The 17,705-nt window shown below is 49.2% G+C and overlaps 1 protein-coding gene across 1 annotated transcript in view; it reads left to right on the forward strand.

Moving 5' to 3' along the window:
* ATF1 (activating transcription factor 1) overlaps positions 1–17,705 on the forward strand; it is a 109,997-nt gene that overhangs the window by 70,741 nt on the left and 21,551 nt on the right. Inside the window, exon 2 of the mRNA XM_063952255.1 lies at positions 30–134. Coding sequence (XP_063808325.1) covers positions 36–134 — 99 coding nt within the window. The 5' untranslated portion in view covers positions 30–35. The remainder of the gene's footprint in view (positions 1–29; positions 135–17,705) is intronic.

The following is a 17,705-nucleotide window of genomic DNA, read 5'->3' on the forward strand; positions in this document are numbered from 1 at the left end:
GAATATCTTTATTTTTTTTGTTTTTACAGTTTAGTATGGATGAGGTTTCCAAAAAGAGCAACGATAATACAGACATCATACAGACCATTACCTTCCCAGCTTCAGCTTTCCAAGGGTCACATATCGCTCAACAGGTACTTGATCAATCTAAAATATGATTTGTAATACATTTTCTCTAACGTCCTAAGTGGATGCTGGGACTCCGTAAGGACCATGGGGAATAGCGGCTCCGCAGGAGACAGGGCACAAAATAAAAGCTTGAGATATCAGGTGGTGTGCACTGGCTCCTCCCCCTATGACCCTCCAAGCCAGTTAGATTTTTGTGCCCGGCCGAGAAGGGTGCAAACTAGGTAGCTCTCCAGAGCTGCTTAGAATAAAAGTTTAGTTAGGTTTTTTTTATTTCTCTATCGTCCTAGTGGATGCTGGGGTTCCTGAAAGGACCATGGGGAATAGCGGCTCCGCAGGAGACAGGGCACAAAAGTAAAGCTTTCCGATCAGGTGGTGTGCACTGGCTCCTCCCCCTATGACCCTCCTCCAAGCCAGTTAGATTTTTGTGCCCGGCCGAGAAGGGTGCAATCTAGGTGGCTCTCCTAAAGAGCTGCTTAGAAAAGTTTAGTTTAGGTTTTTTATTTTACAGTGAGTCCTGCTGGCAACAGGATCACTGCAACGAGGGACTTAGGGGAGAAGAAGTGAACTCACCTGCGTGCAGGATGGATTGGCTTCTTGGCTACTGGACATCAGCTCCAGAGGGACGATCACAGGTACAGCCTGGATGGTCACCGGAGCCTTGCCGCCGGCCCCCTTGCAGATGCTGAAGTAAGAAGAGGTCCAGAATCGGCGGCAGAAGACTCCTCAGTCTTCTAAAGGTAGCGCACAGCACTGCAGCTGTGCGCCATTTTCCTCTCAGCACACTTCACACGGCAGTCACTGAGGGTGCAGGGCGCTGGGAGGGGGGCGCCCTGGGAGGCAAATGAATACCTATTTTGGCTAAAAATACCTCACATATAGCCTCCGGAGGCTATATGGAGATATTTAACCCCTGCCAGAATCCGTTAAGAGCGGGAGACGAGGCCGCCGAAAAAGGGGCGGGGCCTATCTCCTCAGCACACAGCGCCATTTTCCCTCACAGAAAGGCTGGAGGGAAGGCTCCCAGGCTCTCCCCTGCACTGCACTACAGAAACAGGGTTAAAACAGAGAGGGGGGGCACTAATTTGGCGTTAGAAATATATAAAAAAGATGCTATAAGGGAAAACACTTATATAAGGTTGTCCCTATATAATTATAGCGTTTTTGGTGTGTGCTGGTAAACTCTCCCTCTGTCTCTCCAAAGGGCTAGTGGGTCCTGTCCTCTATCAGAGCATTCCCTGTGTGTGTGCTGTGTGTCGGTACGTGTGTGTCGACATATATGAGGACGATGTTGGTGAGGAGGCGGAGCAATTGCCTGTAATGGTGATGTCACTCTCTAGGGAGTCGACACCGGAATGGATGGCTTATTTAGGGAATTACGTGATAATGTCAACACGCTGCAAGGTCGGTTGACGACATGAGACGGCCGACAAACAATTAGTACCGGTCCAGACGTCTCAAAAACACCGTCAGGGGTTTTAAAACGCCCGTTTACTTTAGTCGGTCGACACAGACACAGACAGGGACACTGAACCCAGTGTCGACGGTGAATAAACAAACGTATTCCTTATTAGGGCCACACGTTAAAGGCAATGAAGGAGGTGTTACATATTTCTGATACTACAAGTACCACAAAAGAGGGTATTATGTGGGATGTGAAAAAACTACCGTAGTTTTTCCTGAATCAGATAAATTAAATAAAGTGTGTGATGATGCGTGGGTTCCCCCCGATAGAAAATTATGGGCGGTATACCCTTTCCCGCCAGAAGTTAGGGCGCGTTGGGAAACACCCCTTAGGGTGGATAAGGCGCTCACACGCTTATCAAAACAAGTGGCGGTACCGTCTATAGATAGGGCCGTCCTCAAGGACCAGCTGACAGGAGGCTGGAAAATATCATAAAAAGTATATACACACATACTGGTGTTATACTGCGACCAGCGATCGCCTCAGCCTGGATGTGCAGAGCTGGGGTGGCTTGGTCGGATTCCCTGACTAAAAATATTGATACCCTTGACAGGGACAGTATTTTATTGACTATAGAGCATTAAAGGATGCATTTCTATATATGCGAGATGCACAGAGGGATATTTGTACTCTGGCATCAAGAGTAAATGCGATGTCCATATCTGCCAGAAGATGTTATGGACACGACAGTGGTCAGGTGATGCAGATTCCAAACGGCACAAAGGTGTATTGCCGTATAAAGGAAGAGGAGTTATTTGGGGTCGGTCCATCGGACCTGGTGGCCACGGCAACTGCTGGAAAATCCGCCGTTTTTACCCTAAGTCACATCTCTGCAGAAAAAGACACCGTCTTTTCAGCCTCAGTCCTTTCGTCCCTATAAGATCATATCTGCCCAGGGATAGAGGAAAGGGAAGAAGACTGCAGCAGGCAGCCCATTCCCAGGAACAGAAGCGTTCCACCGCTTCTGACAAGTTCTCAGCATGGCGCTGAGACCGTACAGGACCCCTGGATCCTACAAGTAGTATCCCAGGGGTACAGATTGGAATGTCGAGACGTTTCCCCTTCGCAGGCTCCTGAAGTCTGCTTTACCAAGGTCTCCCTCCGACAAGGAGGCAGTATGGGAAAAAATTCACAAGCTGTATTCCCAGCAGGTGATAATTAAATTACCCCTCCTACTACAAGAAAAGGGGTATTATTCCACACTATATTGTGGTACTGAAGCCAGAAGGCTAGGTGAGACTTATTCTAAAAAATTTTTTGAACACTTACAAAGGTTCAAATCAAGATGGAGTCACTCAGAGCAGTGATAACGAACCAGGAAGAAGGGGACTATATAGTGTCCCGGGACATCAGGGATGCTTACCTCTATGTCCCAAATTTGCCCTTCTCACTAAGGGTACCTCAGGTTCGTGGTGCAGAACTGTCACTATCAGTTTCAGACGCTGCCGTTTGGATTGTCCACGGCACCCCGGGTCTTTACCAAGGTAATGGCCGAAATGATGATTCTTCTTCGAAGAAAAGGCGTCTTAATTATCCCTTACTTGGACGATCTCCTGATAAGGGCATAGTCCAGGGAACAGTTGGAGGTCGGAGTAGCACTATCTCGGATACTGCTACAACAGCACGGGTGGATTCTAAATATTCCAAAATCGCAGCTGATCCCGACGACACGTCTGCTGTGCCTAGGGATGATTCTGGACACAGTCCAGAAAAAGGTGTTTCTCCCGGAAGAGAAAGCCAGGGAGTTATCCGAGCTAGTCAGGAACCTCCTAAAAACAGTGCATCATTGCACAAGGGTCCTGGTAAAAATGGTGGCTTCCTACGAAGCAATTCCATTCGGCAGATTTCACGCAAGAACTTTTCAGTGGGATCTGCTGGACAAATGGTCCGGATCGCATCTTCAGATGCATCAGCGGATAACCCTATATCCAAGGACAAGGGTGTCTCTCCTGTGGTGGTTATAGAGTGCTCATCTTCTAGAGGGCCGCAGATTCGGCATTCAGGATTGGATGCTGGTGACCACGGAGCCCAGCCCGAGAGGCTGGGGAGCAGTCACACAAGGAAAAAATTTCCAGGGAGTGTGATCAAGTCTGGAGACTTTTCTCCACATAAATATACTGGAGCTAAGGGTAAATTTATAATGCTCTAAGCTTAGCAAGACCTCTGCTTCAAGGTCAGCCGGTATTGATCCAGTGGGAAAAACATCACGGCAGTCGCCCACGTAAACAGACAGGGCGACACAAGAAGCAGGAGGGCAATGGCAAAAACTGCAAGGACTTTTCGCTGGGCGGAAAATCATGTGATAGCACTGTCAGCAGTGTTTCATCCCGGGAATGGAAACTGGGAAGCAGACTTCCTCAGCAGGCACGACCTCCACCCGGGAGAGTGGAAACTTCATCGGGAAGTTTTTTCCACATGATTGTAAACCGTTGGGAAATACCAAAGGTGGACATGATGGCGTCCCGTCTGAACAAAAAACGGGACAGGTATTGCGCCAGGTCAAGAGACCCTCAGGCAATAGCTGTGGACGTTCTGGTAACACCGTGGGTGTACCAGTCGGTGTATGTGTTCCCTCCTCTGCTTCTCATACCTAAGGTGCTGAGAATTATAAGACGTAGAGGAGTAAGAACTATACTCATGGCTCCGGATTGGCCAAGAAGGACTTGGTACCCGGAACTTCAAGAGATACTTACAGAGGTCTTATGGCCTCTGCCGCTAAGAAGGGACTTGCTTCAGCAAGTACCATGTCTGTTCCAAGACTTACCGCAGCTGCGTTTGTCGGCATGGCGGTGGAAAGCCGGATCCTAAGGGAAAAAGGCATTCCGGAAGAGGTCATTCCTACCCTGGTCAAAGCCAGAAAGGAGGTGACCGCACAACATTATCACCACATGTGGCGAAAATATGTTGCGTGGTGTGAGGCCAGGAAGGCCCCACAAAGAAATTTCAGCTCGGTCGTTTCCTGCATTTCCTGCAAACAGGAGTGTCTATGGGCCTCAAATTGGGGTCCATTAAGGTTCAAATTTCGGCCCTGTCGATTTTCTTCCAGAAAGAATTGGCTTCAGTTCCTGAAGTCCAGAAGTTTGTCAAGGGAGTATTGCATATACAACCCCCTTTTGTGCCTCCAGTGGCACTGTGGGATCTCAACGTAGTTCTGGGATTCCTCAAATCACATTGGTTTAAAACCGGTCAAATCTGTGGATTTGAAGCATCTCACATGAAAAGTGACCATGCTCTTGGCCCTGGCCTGGACCAGGCGAGTGTCAAATTGGTGGTTTTTTCTCAAAAAAGCCCATATCTGTTTGTCCATTCGGACAGGGCAGAGCTGCGGACTCGTCCCCAGTTCTCTCCCTAAGGTGGTGTCAGTGTTTCACCTGAACCAGCTTATTGTGGTGCCTTGCACCTACTAGGGACTTGGAGGACTCCAAGTTGCTAGATGTTGTCAGGGCCCTGAAAATATGTTCCAGGACGGCTGGAGTCCGGAAAACTGACTTGCTGTTATCCTGTATGCACCCAACAAACTGGGTGCTCTTGCTTCTAAGCAGACTATTGCTAGTTGGATGTGTAATACAATTCAGCTTGCACATTCTGTGGCAGGCCTGCCACAGCCAAAATATGTAAATGCCCATTCCACAAGGAAGGTGGGCTCATCTTGGGCGGCTGCCCGAGGGGTCTCGGCTTTACAACTTTGCCGAGCAGCTACTTGGTCAGGGGCAAACACGTTTGCTAAATTCTACAAATTTGATACCCTGGCTAAGGAGGACCTGGAGTTCTCTCATTCGGTGCTGCAGAGTCATCCGCACTCTCCCGCCCGTTTGGGAGCTTTGGTATAATCCCCATGGTCCTTTCAGGAACCCCAGCATCCACTAGGACGATAGAGAAAATAAGAATTTACTTACCGATAATTCTATTTCTCGGAGTCCGTAGTGGATGCTGGGCGCCCATCCCAAGTGCGGATTATCTGCAATACTTGTACATAGTTACAAAAATCGGGTTATTATTGTTGTGAGCCATCTTTTCAGAGGCTCCGCTGTTATCATACTGTTAACTGGGTTTAGATCACAAGTTGTACGGTGTGATTGGTGTGGCTGGTATGAGTCTTACCCGGGATTCAAAATTCCTCCCTTATTGTGTACGCTCGTCCGGGCACAGTACCTAACTGGCTTGGAGGAGGGTCATAGGGGGAGGAGCCAGTGCACACCACCTGATCGGAAAGCTTTACTTTTGTGCCCTGTCTCCTGCGGAGCCGCTATTCCCCATGGTCCTTTCAGGAACCCCAGCATCCACTACGGACTCCGAGAAATAGAATTATCGGTAAGTAAATTCTTATTTTTCAGTGAGTCCTGCTGGCAACAGGCTCACTGCATCGTGGGACTAAGGGGAGAAGAAGCGAACTCACCTGAGTGCAGAGTGGATTGGGCTTCTTAGGCTACTGGACGTTAGCTCCAGAGGGACGATCACAGGTTCAGCCTGGATGGGTCACCGGAGCCGCGCCGCCGTCCCCCTTACAGAGCCAGAAGAGACGAAGGTCCGGTGAAAGCGGCGGCAGAAGACATCCTGTCTTCAAGACTAAGGTAGCGCACAGCACCGCAGCTGTGCGCCATTGCTCTCAGCACACTTCACACTCCGGTCACTGAGGGTGCAGGGCGCTGGGGGGGAGCGCCCTGAGACGCAATATAACACACATATACCTTAGCTGGCAAAAGGAATACATCACATATAGCTCCAGGGCTATATGGATGTATTTTTTCCCCTGCCATTTTACACAAAAAAGCGGGAGTTAAGGACGTCGTGAAGGGGCGGGGCCTATCTCCTCAGCACACTGGCGCCATTATTCCCTCACAGCTCCGCTGGAAGGACGGCTCCCTGATTCTCCCCTGCAGTACTGCATCTGATTCAGGGTAAAAAAGAGAAGGGGGGGCATTTTGGCAGCAAATAACTAGATTAACAGCAGCTATAAGGGATTAACACTTATATAAGGTTATCCCTGTATATATATAGCGCTGGGTGTGTGCTGGCAGACTCTCCCTCTGTCTCTCCAAAGGGCTAAGTAGGGTCCTGTCCTCTATCAGAGCATTCCCGGTGTGTGTGCTGTGTGTCGGTACGCGTGTGTCGACATGTATGAGGAGGAAAATGAGGTGGAGGCGGAGCAGTTGCCTGTGTTAGTGATGTCACCCCCTAGGGAGTCGACACCTGACTGGATGATTGTGTTTAAGCAATTAAGTGATAATGTCAGCAATTTACAAAAAACTGTTGACGACATGAGAAAGCCGGCAAATCAATTAGTGCCTGTTCAGGCGTCTCAGACACCCTCAGGGGCCCTAAAACGGCCGCTACCTCAGTGGGTCGACACGGATCCAGATACAGATACTGAATCTAGTGTCGACGGTGACGAGACAAACGTAATGTCCAGTAGGGCCACACGTTACATGATCACGGCAATGAAAGAGGCATTGAACCTTTCTGACACTACAAATACCTCAAAGGCGGGTATTATGTGGGGTGTGAAAAAACTGCCAATAGTTTTTCCTGAGTCTGAGGAAATAAATGAGGTGTGTGATAAAGCGTGGGTTTCCCCCGATAAAAAACAGCTAATTTCTAATAAGTTATTAGCACTATACCCTTTCCCGCCAGAGGTTAGGGCACGGTGGGAAACACCCCCTAGGGTAGATAAGGCGCTCACACGTTTATCTAAACAAGTAGCGTTACCGTCCCCTGATACGGCCACCCTCAAAGAACCAGCTGATAGGAGGCTGGAAAATATCCTGAAAAGTATATACACACATACTGGTGTTATACTGCGACCAGCAATCGCATCAGCCTGGATGTGCAGTGCTGGAGTCGCATGGGCGGATTCCCTGACTGAGAATATTGATACCCTGGATAGGGACAATATTCTGTTAACTATAGAACATTTAAAGGATGCATTGCTATATATGCGTGATGCGCAGAGGGATTTTTGTACCCTGGCATCAAGAGTAAGCGCAATGTCCATCTCTGCCAGAAGAGCATTATGGACCAGACAGTGGTCAGGGGACGCAGATTCCAAACGGCACATGGAAGTATTGCCGTATAAGGGGGAGGAGTTATTTGGGGCTGGTCTAACAGACCTGGTGGCCACGGCAACGGCTGGAAAATCCACCTTTTTACCCCAGGTTACTTCACATCAACAGAAAAAGACACAGTCTTTTCAAACTCAGTCCTTTCGTTCCCATAAGTACAAGCGAGCAAAAGGTCACTCTTTTCTGCCCAAGGGCAGAGGAAGAGGAAAAAGGCAGCACCATGCAGCCGCTTCCCAGGAGCAGAAGCCCTCCCCTGCTTCTGCCAAGTCTTCAGCATGACGCTGGGGCTTTACAAGCAGACTCAGACAAAACCAAAGTCTCCCTCCGACAGGGAGGCAGTTCTGGAAGCCATTCACAAGCTGTACTCCCAGCAGGTGATAATCAAGGTACCCCTCTTACAACAGGGGAAGGGGTATTATTCCACACTATTTGTGGTACCGAAGCCGGACGGCTCGGTGAGACCAATATTAAATCTAAAATCTTTAAACACTTACATAAAAAGGTTCAAATTCAAGATGGAGTCACTCAGAGCGGTGATAGCGAACCTGGAAGAGGGGGACTATATGGTGTCGCTGGACATCAAGGATGCGTATCTCCACGTCCCAATATATCCTTCTCACCAAGGGTACCTCAGGTTTGTAGTACAAAACTGTCATTATCAGTTTCAGACGCTGCCGTTTGGATTGTCCACGGCGCCTCGGGTCTTTACCAAGGTAATGGCCGAAATGATGATTCTTCTACGAAGAAAAGGCATCTTAATTATCCCTTACTTGGACGATCTCCTGATAAGGGCAAGAACCAAGGAACAGTTAGAAGTCGGAGTGGCACTATCTCAGGTAGTGCTAAGTCAGCACGGATGGATTCTAAATATTCCAAAATCGCAGCTGATTCCAACGACACGTCTACTGTTCTTAGGAATGATTCTGGACACTGTCCAGAAGGTGTTTCTCCCGGAGGAGAAGGCCAGGGAGTTATCCGAGCTAGTCAGGAACCTCCTAAAACCAGGACAGGTCTCAGTGCATCAGTGCACAAGGGTCCTGGGAAAAATGGTGGCTTCTTACGAAGCGATTCCATTCGGAAGATTCCATGCAAGAACTTTTCAGTGGGATCTACTGGGAAAATGGTCCGGATCGCATCTTCAGATGCATCAACGGATAACCCTGTCGCCAAGGACAAGGGTGTCTCTCCTGTGGTGGCTTCAGAGGGCTCATCTACTAGAGGGCCGCAGATTTGGCATTCAGGATTGGATCCTGGTAACCACGGATGCCAGCCTGAGAGGCTGGGGAGCAGTCACACAGGGAAGGAATTTCCAGGGCTTGTGGTCAAGCATGGAAACATCTCTTCATATAAACATTCTAGAACTAAGGGCCATTTACGATGCCTTAATTCAAGCAAAACCTCTGCTTCAGGGTCAGGCGGTGTTGATCCAGTCGGACAACATCACGTCAGTCGCCCACATAAACAGACAGGGCGGCACGAGAAGCAGGAGGGCAATGGCAGAAACTGCAAGGATTCTTCGCTGGGCGGAAAATCATGTGATAGCACTGTCAGCAGTGTTCATTCCGGGAGTGGACAACTGGGAAGCAGACTTCCTCAGCAGACACGACCTTCACCCGGGAGAGTGGGGACTTCACCCAGAAGTCTTCCACCAAATTGTAAACCGTTGGGAAAGACCAAAGGTGGACATGATGGCGTCACGTCTAAACAAAAAACTGGACAGATATTGCGCCAGGTCAAGGGACCCTCAGGCAATAGCAGTGGACGCTCTGGTAACGCCGTGGGTGTACCAGTCAGTGTATGTATTCCCTCCTCTGCCCCTCATACCGAAAGTATTGAGAATCATAAGAAGGAGAGGAGTAAGAACTATACTCGTGGTTCCGGATTGGCCAAGAAGGTCTTGGTACCCGGAACTTCAAGAGATGCTCACGGACGAACCGTGGCCTCTACCTCTAAGACAGGACCTGCTACTGCAGGGGCCTTGTCTGTTCCAAGACTTACCGCGGCTGCGTTTGACGGCATGGCGGTTGAACGCCGGATCCTGAAGGACAAGGGCATTCCAGAAGAAGTCATCCCTACTCTGGTAAAAGCCAGAAAGGAAGTAACCGCAAAACATTATCACCGCATTTGGCGTAAATATGTTGCGTGGTGTGAGGCCAAGAAGGCCCCTACACAGGAATTTCAACTGGGTCGTTTCTTGCATTTCCTGCAAACAGGACTGTCTATGGGCCTAAAATTAGGGTCCATTAAGGTTCAAATTTCGGCCCTGTCGATATTCTTCCAGAAAGAACTGGCTTCAGTACCTGAAGTTCAGACATTTGTGAAAGGGGTGCTGCACATACAGCCTCCTTTTGTGCCTCCAGTGGCACCTTGGGATCTCAATGTTGTGTTGAGATTTCTAAAATCACACTGGTTTGAACCATTGTCTACGGTAGATTTAAAATATCTCACGTGGAAGGTGTCGATGCTGTTGGCCTTGGCTTCAGCTAGGCGTGTGTCAGAATTGGCGGCTTTATCATGTAAAAGCCCTTACCTAAATTTTCATTCTGACAGGGCGGAATTGAGGACTCGTCCTCAATTTCTACCTAAGGTGGTTTCTGCATTTCACATGAACCAACCTATTGTGGTACCTGCGGCTACTAGGGACTTAGAGGACTCTAAGTTGCTGGACGTTGTCAGGGCCTTGAAAATATGTTTCCAGGACGGCTGGAGTCAGGAAAACTGACTCGCTGTTTATCCTGTATGCACCCAACAAGCTGGGTGCTCCTGCTTCAAAGCAGACGATTGCTCGTTGGATTTGTAGTACAATTCAGCTTGCACATTCCGTGGCAGGATTGCCACAGCCAAAATCAGTAAAAGCCCATTCCACAAGGAAAGTGGGCTCATCTTGGGCGGCTGCCCGAGGGGTCTCGGCTTTACAACTTTGCCGAGCAGCTACTTGGTCAGGGGCAAACACGTTTGCTAAATTCTACAAATTTGATACCCTGGCTGAGGAGGACCTGGAGTTCTCTCATTCGGTGCTGCAGAGTCATCCGCACTCTCCCGCCCGTTTGGGAGCTTTGGTATAATCCCCATGGTCCTTACGGAGTCCCAGCATCCACTTAGGACGTTAGAGAAAATAAGATTTTACTTACCGATAAATCTATTTCTCGTAGTCCGTAGTGGATGCTGGGCGCCCATCCCTAGTGCGGATTGTCTGCAATACTTGTATATAGTTATTGTTACAAAAAATTCGGGTTATTATTGTTGAGCCATCTTTTCAGAGGCTCCTTTAAAATTAACATACTGTTAACTGGGTTCAGATCACGAGTTGTACGGTGTGATTGGTGTGGCTGGTATGAGTTACCCGGGATTCAATATCCTTCCTTATTATGTACGCTCGTCCGGGCACAGTATCCTAACTGGCTTGGAGGAGGGTCATAGGGGGAGGAGCCAGTGCACACCACCTGATATCTCAAGCTTTTATTTTGTGCCCTGTCTCCTGCGGAGCCGCTATTCCCCATGGTCCTTACGGAGTCCCAGCATCCACTACGGACTACGAGAAATAGATTTATCGGTAAGTAAAATCTTATTTCTCTATCGTCCTAAGTGGATGCTGGGGTTCCTGAAAGGACCATGGGGGGTAGCGGCTCCGCAGGAGACAGGGCACAAAAGTAAAGCTTTTACAGGTCAGGTGGTGTGTACTGGCTCCTCCCCCCATGACCCTCCTCCAGACTCCAGTTAGATTTTTGTGCCCGGCCGAGAAGGGTGCAATTCTAGGTGGCTCTCATAAAGAGCTGCTTAGAGAGTTTAGCTTAGGTTTTTTATTTTACAGTGATTCCTGCTGGCAACAGGATCACTGCAACGAGGGACAGAGGGGAGAAGAAGTGAACTCACCTGCGTGCAGGATGGATTGGCTTCTTGGCTACTGGACATGAAGCTCCAGAGGGACGATCACAGGTACAGCCTGGATGGTCACCGGAGCCACGCCGCCGGCCCCCTCACAGATGCTGAAGCAAGAAGAGGTCCAGAATCGGCGGCTGAAGACTCCTGCAGTCTTCTTAAGGTAGCGCACAGCACTGCAGCTGTGCGCCATTTTCCTCTCAGCACACTTCACACGGCAGTCACTGAGGGTGCAGGGCGCTGGGGGGGGGGCGCCCTGGGAGGCAAATGAAAACCTTTAAAAAGGCTAAAAATACCTCACATATAGCCCCAGAGGCTATATGGAGATATTTACCCCTGCCTAAATGTACTAAATAGCGGGAGACGAGCCGCCGAAAAAGGGGCGGGGCCTATCTCCTCAGCACACGGCGCCATTTTCTGTCACAGCTCCGCTGGTCAGGAAGGCTCCCAGGTCTCTCCCCTGCACTGCACTACAGAAACAGGGTATAACAGAGAGGGGGGGCAGAATAAATGGCAATATATTAATATAAAAGCAGCTATAAGGGAGCACTTAATCATAAGGCTATCCCTGTCATATATAGCGCTTTTTGGTGTGTGCTGGCAGACTCTCCCTCTGTCTCCCCAAAGGGCTAGTGGGTCCTGTCTTCGTATAGAGCATTCCCTGTGTGTCTGCTGTGTGTCGGTACGTGTGTGTCGACATGTATGAGGACGTTATTGGTGTGGAGGCGGAGCAATTGCCAAATATGAGGATGTCACCTCCTAGGGGGTCGACACCAGAATGGATGCCTTTATTTGTGGAATTACGGGATAGCGTCAACTCGCTTAAGCAGTCGTTTGCCGACATGAGGCGGCCGGACACTCAATTAGTGTCTGTCCAGGCGCCTCAAACACCGTCAGGGGCTGTAAAACGTCCCTTGCCTCAGTCGGTCGACACAGACCCAGACACAGGCACTGATTCCGGTGGTGAAGGTGACGAATCAACCGTATTTTCCAGTAGGGCCACACGTTATATGATTTTGGCAATAAAGGAGATGTTACATTTAGCTGATACTACAGGTACCACTAAACAGGGTATTATGTGGGGTGTGAAAAAAACTACCAGTAGTTTTTACCGAATCAGAAGAATTAAATGACGTGTGTGATGAAGCGTGGGGTGCCCCGATAAAAAACTGCTAATTTCAAAGAAGTTATTGGCTTTATACCCTTTCCCGCCAGAGGTTAGGGAGCGCTGGGAAACACCTCCTAGGGTGGACAAAGCGCTAACACGCTTATCAAAACAAGTGGCGTTACCCTCTCCTGAGACGGACGCACTTAAAGATCCATCAGATAGGAGGATGGAAAATATCCAAAAAGGTATATACACACATGCAGGTGTTATACTACGACCAGCTATTGCGACTGCCTGGATGTGCAGTGCTGGGGTAGTTTGGTCAGAGTCCCTGATCAAAAATATTGATACCCTGGACAGGGACAATATTTTACTGTCGTTAGAACAAATAAAGGATGCATTTCTTTATATGCGTGATGCACAGAGAGATATCTGCACACTGGCATCACGGGTAAGTGCTATGTCCATTTCGGCCAGAAGAGCTTTATGGACACGACAGTGGACAGGCGATGCGTAGAGGAGTTATTTGAGGTCGGTCTATCGGATTTGGTGGCCACGGCTACGGCCGGGAAATCCACCTTTCTACCTCAAGTCACTCCCCAACAGAAAAAGGCACCGACCTTTCAACTGCAGCCCTTTCGTTCCTTTAAAAATAAGAGAGCAAAGGGCTATTCATATCTGCCACGAGGCAGAGGACGAGGGAAGAGACAGCAACAGGCAGCTCCTTCCCAGGAACAGAAGCCCTCCCCGGCTTCTACAAAAGCCTCAGCATGACGCTGGGGCTTCGCAAGCGGACTCGGGGGCGGTAGGCGGTCGTCTCAAAAATTACAGCGCGCAGTGGGCTCACTCGCAGGTAAATCCCTGGATCCTGCAGATAATATCTCAGGGGTACAGGTTGAAATTAGAGACAGAGCCACCTCGCCGTTTCCTGAAGTCTGCTTTACCAACGTCCCCCTCAGAAAGGGAGACGGTTTTGGAAGCCATTCACAAGCTGTATTCTCAGCAGGTGATAGTCAAGGTACCTCTTCTACAACAAGGGAAGGGGTATTATTCCACTCTATTTGTGGTACCGAAGCCGGATGGCTCGGTAAGGCCTATTCTAAATCTGAAGTCCTTGAACCTATACATAAAGAAGTTCAAGTTCAAGATGGAGTCACTCAGAGCAGTGATAGCGAACCTGGAAGAAGGGGACTTTATGGTATCCTTGGACATCAAGGATGCGTATCTCCACGTTCCAATTACCCCTCACACCAGGGGTACCTCAGGTTCGTTGTACAAAACTGTCACTATCAGTTTCAGACGCTGCCGTTTGGTTTGTCCACGGCACCTCGGGTCTTTACAAAGGTAATGGCCGAGATAATATTTCTTCTTCGAAGAAAAGGCGTATTAATTATCCCATACTTGGACGATCTCCTAATAAGGGCAAGGTCCAGAGAACAGCTAGAGATGGGTTTAGCACTATCTCAAGAGGTGCTAAAGCAGCACGGATGGATTCTGAATATTCCAAAATCCCAATTAATGCCGACAACTCGTCTGCTGTTCCTGGGGATGATTCTGGACACAGTTCAGAAAAAGGTTTTTCTTCCCGAAGAAAAAGCCAAGGAGTTATCTGACCTGGTCAGGAACCTCCTAAAACCAGGAAAGGTGTCTGTACATCAATGCACAAGAGTCCTGGGAAAAAATGGTAGCTTCTTACGAAGCAATCCCTTTCGGCAGATTCCATGCAAAGGGATCTGTTGGACAAATGGTCAGGGTCGCATCTTCAGATGCACCTGCGGATAACCCGGTCGCCGAGGACAAGGGTATCCCTTCTGTGGTGGTTGCAGGAGGCTCATCTATTGGAGGGCCGCAGATTCGGCATACAGGATTGGATCCTGGTGACCACGGATGCCAGCCTGAGAGGCTGGGGAGCAGTCACACAGGGAAGAAATTTCCAGGGAGTGTGGTCGAGCCTGAAAAAGTCTCTTCACATAAGCATTCTGGAACTAAGAGCAATCTACAATGCTCTAAGCCAGGCGGAACCTCTGCTTCAAGGAAGACCGGTGTTGATCCAGTCGGACAACATCACGGCAGTCGCCCATGTAAACAGACAGGGCGGCACAAGAAGCAGGAGGGCAATGGCAGAAGCTGCCAGGATCCTTCGCTGGGCGGAGAATCACGTGATAGCACTGTCAGCAGTATTCATCCCGGGCGTGGACAACTGGGAAGCAGACTTCCTCAGCAGACACGACCTTCACCCGGGAGAGTGGGGACTTCATCCAGAAGTTTTCCACATGCTATTAAACCGTTGGGTAAAACCAATGGTGGACATGATGGCGTCTCGCCTCAACAAAACACTGGACAGGTATTGCGCCAGGTCAAGAGATCCGCAGGCAATAGCTGTGGACGCGCTGGTAACACCTTGGGTGTACCAGTCGGTATATGTGTTTCCTCCTCTGCCTCTCATACCAAAGGTATTGAGGATTATACGGCAAAGAGGAGTAAGACTAGTGGCTCCGGATTGGCCAAGAAGGACTTGGTACCCGGAACTTCAAGAGATGGTCACGGACGATCCGTGGCCTCTACTTCTGAGAAGGGACCTGCTTCAGCAGGGTCCTTGTCTTTTTCAAGACTTACCGCGGCTGCGTTTGACGGCATGGCGTTGAATGCCAGATCCTAAAAGGAAAAGGCATTCCAGAAGAAGTCATTCCTACCTTGATAAAGGCAAGGAAGGAAGTCACCGCGAAGCATTATCGCCGTATTTGGCGAAAATATGTTGCGTGGTGCGAGCAGCGGAGTGCTCCGATGGAGGAATTTCAACTGGGTCGTTTTCCTACATTTCCTGCAATCAGGATTGTCTATGGGTCTCAAATTGGGATCTATTAAGGTTCAAATTTCGGCCCTATCAATATTCTTCCACAAAGAATTGGCCTCAGTCCCTGAGGTCCAGATTTTTATCAAAGGAGTACTGCATATACAGCCTCCTGTGGTGCCTAAGGTGGCACCGTGGGATCTAAATGTAGTTTTAGATTTCCTCAAATCCAATTGGTTTGAACCACTAAAGAATGTGGATTTGAAATATCTCACATGGAAAGTGACTATGTTACTGGCCCTGGCTTCGGCCGGGAGAGTATCTGAACTGGCGGCTTTGTCTTATAAAAGCCCTTATTTAATTTTCCATTCGACATAGGGCAGAGCTGCGGACGCGTCCGCATTTTCTCCCTAAGGTGGTATCAGCGTTTCACCTGAACCAGCCTATTGTAGTGCCTGCGGCTACAGACGACTTGAAGGACTCCAAGTTGTTGGACGTTGTCAGAGCCTTAAAAATATACATTTAAAGGACGGCTGGAGTCAGAAAATCTGACTCGCTGTTTATACTGTATGCACCCAACAAGTTGGGTGCACCTGCTTCTAAGCAGTCGATTGCTCGTTGGTTTTGTAACAAAATTCAACTTGTACATTCTGTGGCAGGCCTGCCACAGCCTAAATCTGTTAAGGCCCATTCCGCAAGGAAGGTGGGCTCATCTTGGGCGGCTGCCCGAGGGGTCTCGGCATTACAACTCTGCCGAGCAGCTACGTGGTCAGGGGAGAACACGTTTGTAAATTTTTACAAATTTGATACCCTGGCAAAGGAGGACCTGGAGTTCTCTCATTCGGTGCTGCAGAGTCATCCGCACTCTCCCGCCCGTTTGGGAGCTTTGGTATAATCCCCATGGTCCTTTCAGGAACCCCAGCATCCACTTAGGACGATAGAGAAAATAAGAATTTACTTACCGATAATTCTATTTCTCGGAGTCCGTAGTGGATGCTGGGCGCCCATCCCAAGTGCGGATTATCTGCAATACTTGTACATAGTTATTGTTAACTAATTCGGGTTATTGTTTAGGAAGCCATCTTTCAGAGGCTCCTCTGTTATCATACTGTTAACTGGGTTTAGATCACAAGTTGTACGGTGTGATTGGTGTGGCTGGTATGAGTCTTACCCGGGATTCAAAATCCTCCCTTATTGTGTACGCTCGTCCGGGCACAGTACCTAACTGGAGTCTGGAGGAGGGTCATGGGGGGAGGAGCCAGTACACACCACCTGACCTGTAAAAGCTTTACTTTTGTGCCCTGTCTCCTGCGGAGCCGCTACCCCCCATGGTCCTTTCAGGAACCCCAGCATCCACTACGGACTCCGAGAAATAGAATTATCGGTAAGTAAATTCTTATTTTTTATAATTTTGATCAACAGAAAAACGTCCATCTGTAACAGCGTGACCTGTCCTTTACCTTTATTTTTAGCATTTGTTTACATGTTGCTGGGGGAGAGTAATACTCCGTTCAGATGAAAATCCCAGGTCCAACCCGAGATGTTGAATAGGGGTCCAACACAGATGCGACCCGTGTCAGACCCTGTTCACACTACACCTACAACCAGGGTTATTCCTGGGTTGGCGCTGTTTGCACTGCACACTGGTGTGGTTTCTCTCCTGCCAGTGCTAGGAGATGACATTGGGGCCGATTCAGACCTGAACGCTGCTGTGCGTTTCCGCACAGCGGGCGATCAGGTCTGAACTGCGTATGAGTAAGCACCGCAGCGACAGGATGATGCGAAAAAAGCTATCGCATGGGCGATCGCAAGGTGACTGATTGGAATAAGGCGTTTGTGTGTGGCAACTGTCCGTTTTAGAGGAGTGTCCGGAAAAGCGCAGAAGGCACCACGAGTTTAGAGGGAGGGTTTCTGACGTCCGCTCCGGCCCTGATCATCGCACTGGAAGAGTAAGTCCTGGGCTGTGCAGAGACTGTACAAACTCCTGTTTGTGCAGCTCTCCTGCACATGCGATCACACCCCTGCACAGCGATTTCCCCCTCCCCCTGTAGTTGACGACTACCTAATTGCAGGGATGCAAAAAACGCACCCTAGCGATCAGGCCTGAATTAGGCCCATTGTTTCCAAGTGCCGGAAATCCGTCACTCCCCAAGCTGTAAATGGGACCCAGGTTACCTGTTTACACTGCACCATGACCCGGCTCGTTCCTGTGTCCAACCCTAGTTGCTACCCAGGGTTTATTGCCAGGTCGCTCGATCGGGGTTATTTTTTTGGGAC

This window comes from Pseudophryne corroboree, chromosome 2 (genome assembly GCF_028390025.1).
Source record: "Pseudophryne corroboree isolate aPseCor3 chromosome 2, aPseCor3.hap2, whole genome shotgun sequence".
NCBI classification, from domain to species: Eukaryota; Metazoa; Chordata; class Amphibia; order Anura; family Myobatrachidae; genus Pseudophryne; species Pseudophryne corroboree.